This window comes from Palaemon carinicauda, chromosome 1 (genome assembly GCF_036898095.1).
Source record: "Palaemon carinicauda isolate YSFRI2023 chromosome 1, ASM3689809v2, whole genome shotgun sequence".
In the NCBI taxonomy this organism is placed as follows: domain Eukaryota; kingdom Metazoa; phylum Arthropoda; class Malacostraca; order Decapoda; family Palaemonidae; genus Palaemon; species Palaemon carinicauda.
In genome coordinates, this window is record NC_090725.1 from 263,732,383 (window position 1) to 263,740,262 (window position 7,880).

At 34.3% G+C, this 7,880-nt stretch overlaps 2 protein-coding genes across 2 annotated transcripts in view; one reads left to right on the forward strand and one right to left on the reverse strand.

Annotated features, from left to right (window-relative positions):
- The window catches only part of LOC137655801 (uncharacterized), a 65,896-nt gene extending 63,736 nt beyond the window's left edge, over window positions 1–2,160 (reverse strand). The window contains 2 exon segments of the mRNA XM_068389959.1: window positions 1,279–1,643; window positions 1,645–2,160. Coding sequence (XP_068246060.1) covers window positions 1,279–1,643; window positions 1,645–2,049 — 770 coding nt within the window. The 5' untranslated portion in view covers window positions 2,050–2,160.
- LOC137655809 (glutamate receptor ionotropic, kainate 2-like) overlaps window positions 1–7,880 on the forward strand; it is a 360,856-nt gene that overhangs the window by 183,317 nt on the left and 169,659 nt on the right. The gene's annotated exons all lie outside the window — the stretch shown is intronic.

The following is a 7,880-nucleotide window of genomic DNA, read 5'->3' on the forward strand; positions in this document are numbered from 1 at the left end:
TTATCACTAACACTACTAAAAAGAAATTTTACCTGAAAGATTTTTATTAATAAGAAAACCCACTTCATTTTCTTTGTTCCTTTCATGTTCCCTGAAGCAAAATACATGGCCCTCTTTTGATTATATAGAAGATTCCCAAGTTCCTCTAATTTCCTAAATCCTATTATATCCCAATTTATATATTTCAGCTCTTCTAGTAACATAGCTAGTTATTCCCAATACAGGGTCTTGACATTGTATGTTACAACTCCTAGCTTCAATTTCCAATGAATAAATAATTGTGTATACATATATATACAGTATATATATATATATATATATATATATATATATATATATATATACTATATATATATACATATATATATATATATATATATATATATATATATATATATATATATATATACAGTATATATATATATATATATATATATATATATATATATATATATATATATATATATATATACCTACTCTGAGGAAGAGTTTAAATTTTAATCCATTGCTTTCCTTCAGTATAAGTAATGTACACTCGGTGTGTATGTGTGTCTTCTTACAGTTATTCCATTAAATGAAGACTAAACTATATTACTCTCATCGCCTGCTTTTATTTTCCAAAATCTGCATTCCACTTCATTAATTTTACCTTTCTGGAATGGACTTTTACTCCTAGAAAATAAAAGACTGAGCAAAAAAGAAAAAAAAAGTCCGTTGAGTGATAGAGTCTATTTAAGAGCTAAGGGAAAGGCTACATGAACGTACAGATTCATCACATCCCATATTTTGAATAATGCACCTGACAAAGTAATTTCACCTATGATGTGAAAATAGATTTCGCCAATAGATTCCATTTTCATCGGTTTGAGGAGCGTTTATTTCTCATCCTATAGAAATGATTTGGCCGCTTGGCATATTCTTTTATGTAGGATTTCGGACAAAATTATTTTAATCTTGTATAATAATTTCAACTTTAACGACGCTTATTTGTGTATGCATTTTGCAAGATACAGGTACAAGATCTCGTTAAGTAATTAGAGCTTTTGCTTCACTTACAGATCAGGGCTACATAACACTAGGTTGATGTTGCCTGAAAATAATATTCAAATTTTTATTCGAGGTTATGATACTGGTTCAAGAATTGACAAACGTAAAAAGTTTCATGGTAACAGTTCAACAGATATCATATTCGAGATTTAGGCAAAGAGGTACGAAGTTGAGTTAACAATACTACATTTTTTAATAACTTTAAATAGCTAAAACTTATTTAAAACTTACTGACATAGTGTCGATTTTCCTGAACCAGCGTCTCCTCTTAAAAAGATGATAGTCCTTTTTGTGGCATCTTTCTGTAACTCTGTGATTATATCAGATAGTTGCAAACGGTTTCCATTATACGTCAGTATTGGTGGCACGTAAAATTCCATAGTTTGTTGGGTTTTTGCTTCCTTTTCTAATCTACCGAGCTTTGCTATATGTGTTGCTTTGACTCCCATGACCTTTCGGAAGTTTCTTTCCATTTCCGTGAGGGCGACAGCAGCGTCTTGATTCTTGGAGCGCTTATTTCCTGCTTCTATAATGATTGTTCGGCAAAGATTGTTTACCTCGTGTATTTTCGAAACCAATTCATCATCAGACTTTTTTCTTGAGCTTCTGGGGTTCGTGTGAGAGCTCGTTTCGTTTTTTCTTGATTTGGTAAAGTCCGTGTTCTATGCTTTCTGTCTGCGACTCGAGAGGTTTGTGCCAAATATTGGCGTCATATGAGGAAAGGTCACAAGTATGCTGAATGAGGCGATACAGCAGAGTTATATCCATGTCTTCGGTAGGCATCCTATCTTTCAGTTTCTTCTTCTGATCTGTTTCAAGTTTGTTAAACATTGTCTCATCAATAGACTTGAAGTAATCTCCAACATATTCTTCTCCTCCCTTGTACAGCCACTTAAACACCCTGTGCACTTCACGAGTTGCGATGTCTGTGATACAGCTTGCATATCTGTCATACAATGTTTTATAGTCTGAAATAACATCGTTGTCTACATTTACAGACATCTCGACGAGTGTTTTAGTAACTTCATTTTCGGTCACAAATTTCTAAGGCTACCAAGCCACGGAAACAATCCCAAAGGCTTTGTTGCAGAGCGGACATTGGAAGACATACTATCGAAGCCTCTGATAAGTTACTCAGTATCATATATTTATCATTTCACTATCTGCCATTGTAACCTTATCTATAACAATAAGCTGATGGAGAGTTTCAGCCAATCTGCATAATCTTTTTCTCATAGTTATTTTTGGCATAGTTTTAGTATACCAGCATTGTATAGGAAACACCGTGAATATATATTACTATATATATATATATATGTATATATATATGTATATATATATGTATATGTATATATATATATATATATATATATATATATATATATATGTATATATATATATATATATATATATATATATATATATATATATATGAGAGAGAGGGAGAGAGAGAGAGAGAGAGAGAGAGAGAGAGAGAGAGAGAGAGAGTGTGTGTGTGGTGGTAGTAGACCGTATCACACCGTTGTGAGCAACGTATCCTGTATGTTACACGTTCAGTTCAAGAAATACATTTGTTCTATGTTTGCTTGTTTGTTTTTATGTAAAACGTCTTACTATAACAACTTCGCATTTAGTGAGAATTGTATACTTTAGTGAGTAATTCCTTGGTTCTGCATGTGATTTTTTTATCAAAGCACATAAAAGCCGACCTCCTTCCAAAGTGTATCCTCTTAAAAGACTAAATATGAATATTTATCCTCTCTCTCTCTCTCTCTCTCTCTCTCTCTCTCTCTCTCTCTCTCTCTCTCTCTCTAGAAATCTCACCCTAATATCCTTGTTTATTTCACAGAGAGTGGGATAAGTACTTCGGAAATTTTTTTTTATGTTTATTATTCTAGGATTGTTACAGACCAATCCGCATAGGAAAAAACATCGACTAAACGTGATTGATCATTGAAGTCGATATCTGCAGAGTAAATAACATTTTTTCCAGCTTCTTTCCTCAAAATTCTATTAGCCACTGTTTTCTTGTTTTTCCTCTAATGAGTGACATTTCAAATCTTGTTTAATTCTTAATGACCCTCAATCCACAACAGTGTAGAAAATAGTGAAATATATCTGGTGTTTGACAAGAAATCACAAAGAACACTTAACACACAAAACACAAGAGTACTCTAAAGCTTCCTCGATTTTTAAAAAGCAATAGGTAATACATAAGTAGTGCTCCAGATGTTAGTAATACATAGGCTAAATGTTTAGGAAATGTCTCTCTAAAATAGATAGTTACTCCAGGATACCATTATCGACATCATCGTTTAGCCTTGAATAAGGGACAATCTTACAAACTCCCACATATGAAATGAACATAACGATACACGTGTGAACCAGAAATATCTCCCTATGCAATGATAAGGTGTGTGCATAAGTGTTAAACCTTTATTTCAAGTTAAAAGTGGTATATATGTCTGTATCTATGAGATATATCATGAACAGAGGGTTGCAGCCGTTTGGGAACGTACTGTAATTTTAAAACCTGCCAAAGGCAAATTTTCAACTACAGGGTTCTATTAACTTGCCTTTACATCTTGTTTTTATACAAAATACAGAAAAGAGAATAACTTGCAATGACTTATTGATGTTAAAGATAGAAAGTATTTTATTGCATATGCAATGTAGTTTTTGGTGAATGCACGTTGTCATTGTAACCCATCTCGAAATGCCTATATAGTAGAGGGGTATATGGACGAGAGGTCAACATTTTGAGATGACCAAATCATTAAAGCTTTACGTTAGATGAGAAATGTTATTCTAGAACAGCTCAGATGAATGTTTTCATAAAATTTATCCGGTGAAGGAGAATTAATGTGAAATGATAAGAAGGGCTTATAATATTTATCCCTTGCTATAGTATATTCATTCTTTGAAACCTTTTCAGTTAGAATAGATTATCTAATATGGATTCTAGGTATATATTTGCCCTTATCTTCCTTTTCAATGGCACCAGATTCTTCCAACTGCCTTCAGAAAGAAAAAGAAAAAACTTGGTTTATGCACCTAAGTACACTTTAGAATTAGGAAAATAATGCTTTATTTCAAACCGGAAATAACAAAAATTGCAAAATGTTTTCAACTACTTTTTTCTCGAAATTATATGACTTTTCCTTAAATTTTGAAATATGAGTTAAAAATATTTGACACTTAGAATTTCAAGGAACATAACTTACCTATTTATTATTATTACAGTATTCTCCATGACATACTGGGATGCATTTCAAGCCATGTCTTTTACAGGAACACAAATTCGAAGGTGCAATATCTTTTTCTGTTGATGCAGGGAACTAAATTACTGAACAGTTATTTACTTGCTTCCATACCCAATTGGTAGGATTGTTTGTTCCGATGTCACTTGCCTCATGTAAACTGATCAGTTTGTGTGTGAATGGTTCTTTGAAGTATAAAAAGAAATACGACGAGTGCCATACTAAGCTAAGTTCATTTCAGAGTTGTATATTATTTTAGGAAAGATCTGTCATTGGGTTGCCGATCATTACGAAAAACACATCTATTTTTTTCAGAGGTCCCCGACTCCTTTGTCAGCCAAACCTCGTTTATTTTAATAACTAGACCCATTTTATGGAATGAATTTGACCGTAGAAGATATGCCCATCCTAGAGTTATGTTTCAAACATTTTACTGCTTGATATTTGGGATTTTTAGGTCTAAAAGAAATGATGGTTCCTTTACCAGTCAATGTGCGTAAAATTAAGGGGTAGTTTGTAGCGCTACGGCCAAGCGTCCTAATTTGCTTATTATCGCTCCGACTGTTATCCTGTATAGAATAAAAACGTTTGGAAATGGTCTACGGATCTTAAATATGTTGTTTAAGGAGGGGTCGGGGGGGGGGGGCGCAGCCCCCCTGGGTAAGGACACGGCTTTTAGCATAGGCTAGGTTGGTTTTTAAGTTAGCTTCTCCCGCCAAAATCGTTTTTAGAACGACGGCCACAGTTCAGAATATTCCCGTTTTCTACGGGATTTGGCCGTCACCCTACAAAGGCTCCAAATTAAGTTCCTGATCTTCAAAGGTGGTGACATGGCTGGCTGCAGCAGATTATTCGAATGATTTAACCTCATCAGAAGTGACATAAAATTCAAATTTTGTCAGTTTCAATGCCGATTCCATTGGGTAATGGTATTATTATTTACTTAGGTCTTAATGCTTGTTCGATACACTGGCTTCTGCCGAGTTGTTTAAGATTGAAGATACAAGACTACTAAGAAATTTTGGGCACCCAATTTGTTTCAAATGTCTCTCGCCTCGGTAGTGATTTATTAGCAGTGGTGTCTCTGATGCTACTTTGGATTATTCTGATAGCAGTAGTTATGATGTTGTTTGGTGATTGTTTTCTAGTATTTTTGAAGCTTTCTAATGTCAGTAAACAAGGTTTGGCTGATGAAGGAGTAAGGGATTTCTTTAAAGTAGATGTGTTTTTCGTAATGATCGACAAGGTTCCGTTTTAAAGCTTTCGTGGTGTAACGCTCACTTCCTTTGTCGAGCTGCTGCTCTTGTTGTAAACTTCTGATAATGTATATAGTTCACTATCACCCTCTTTTTCCAGCCATTGACATTCTTTGAAAATTGTTGGTCATTGTTGAATGTAAAGTACACTTACGTTTGTTTTCACTGTTGATGTGGAATCTGAATCGATTCATGAAGGAAATTTGATAACCTGTCTCTTTAGCAACCAGATCATTAAAAGATAACATCAATCTAGATTCTAGAATGTACTTTATCTTGTCATTCGTGGGATCTGAACAACTGTTGGGCACATATGTTTTGATGTTTTTGGGCAAAGAAAACAGGATGTCTTCTAATCGAAGTTACTTCGGTTGATGATCGTAATTTTTTTCTTGGCACAACACTAGAAGGATTCGTGTATTTTCTAAGATCAAGACATTTTCTTTGTCATGCGTGAGGCACCAGAATTTTTCCAGCTTTCGGTTACCGTGATATGTCTTAAGTTATATAAAAATGGATAAATGAACTATACCCTAATAGGTGATGTAATTTCCGTTCTTCACTGATCCAAATCAATGAATTTCGTCACTTTTTTTTATGTACTTTGACTCAAACAATCTTCATCCACATTCTTACAATATTTCCTGAATTATTGATGAAGATCTGTGGCGTGAAAGCAATGAAATATTATTTGAAATATTATGCGCGTACTGACAAGTGGATTTACATAATAAAAAAAAAACCTTGTAATTTTTTTACCCGGACATGGATGTCTCGTCCAAGGCTTATATCTATAGACCTTGGTCTCGTCATTTTATCATTTGGTGTCGTATGTGGTAACATCCCTGACTGGTAATCTCCAGGCTTGGGCTTGAGTCCAGCTCAAAGTCGGTAGTTCCTTTGGTTGCTGCAACCTTACCATCCTTGTGAGCTAAGGATGGGGGTTTTGGGGGAGCCTCTAGTTTTATACTGAGTCATCAGCATCCATTGCCTGGTCCTAGCTTCGGTGGACAGGGCCTTGGGCGCTGATCATATGCATATATGGTGAATCTTTAGGGCATTATCCTGCTTGCTAAAGCTATGTCACTGTCTCTTGCCTCTGCCATTCTTGAGCGGCCTTCAAAAACCTTTAAAATTTTTATTTATTAAGGAGCATTTAGTATTCATAGAACAAGTTAAATTCAGTATGGGGAAACCTCTTATTTCAAAGGTCTCTCACTGTGATTTGTTGACTCTTATGGTCAAAAGCAAACCGCACTCATTTCTGAACGTCCTCAGTTCCATCACTTTCCTTAGGCCATTTGTATTCTACATCCTTCCCCCAACGAAAAATGGATTTCCCAACCCTAATCAAAGCGTTTTTTAGTGTCATTTCTTACACACTCCCCGACCTCTGTGCTAATTTTCAACTTTATATGATTTCGATTGAGTGATTTGCTAATTCCTCTCTACTACTGCTATCACATGGAGATGTAGAAATTATTATGCATTAACAGTTTCCAACTTAGGTTTAAGATACTTACTGCCTTTACATACCTACATTTGCTCTGGCAGAGATTTCAGGTTGAATAAAGTAACTCTCTGCCTTGAGTGAAATACATGTAGGAGTTCCACAGGGCAGTGTACTCAACGTCAAATATTTACATTAGTGATGAGTTGGACTTCTCTGATCCTCCATGACATTTTAGTGGCGAAAAAAAAGTAATCTAATAACCAAATAAGTAAATCTTGAAGCCTTCAAATTTTTTATCAATTGCCATATATATATATATATATATATATATATATATATATATATATATATATATATATATATTAGTGGAATACATCCAGCCCTAAATATATACACCAAAGGCAATCGCATTCCTAGCGTATAGGAAATCTGATATTTTAGTTTAACATTTAACCTTCAATTGACCAGGGCCTCACATCTGGAAAACTTAATTGTAAAATGACTGAAAATTTTGAATATGTTTAAAGTTTTGTCTTGTGCATCTTGGAATGCAGATCTCCTGACACTCCAAAGATTGATTGATTTTGTGTTTTCTGGCATCTTGACATTGGTGTGAAATATAATCTTTGTCTACCCCTAGCCATCTGTTCACATGCCATCATTAGAATGGACAATAGTTCTTTAATGCTATCTGAATCTGTTAGTTGATTCAAGACATTCTCTGGGGTCCAAAACACCAGTTTTTTATTAGTATATACTGATATTTTAGGCTATAAAGACTTTCAAACTCCTGTCCATTCAATTTGCAATTAGAGAAAACTTCTTTACCTACTAAGATGCTCACTCTAAATCCCTTTTGCTAAT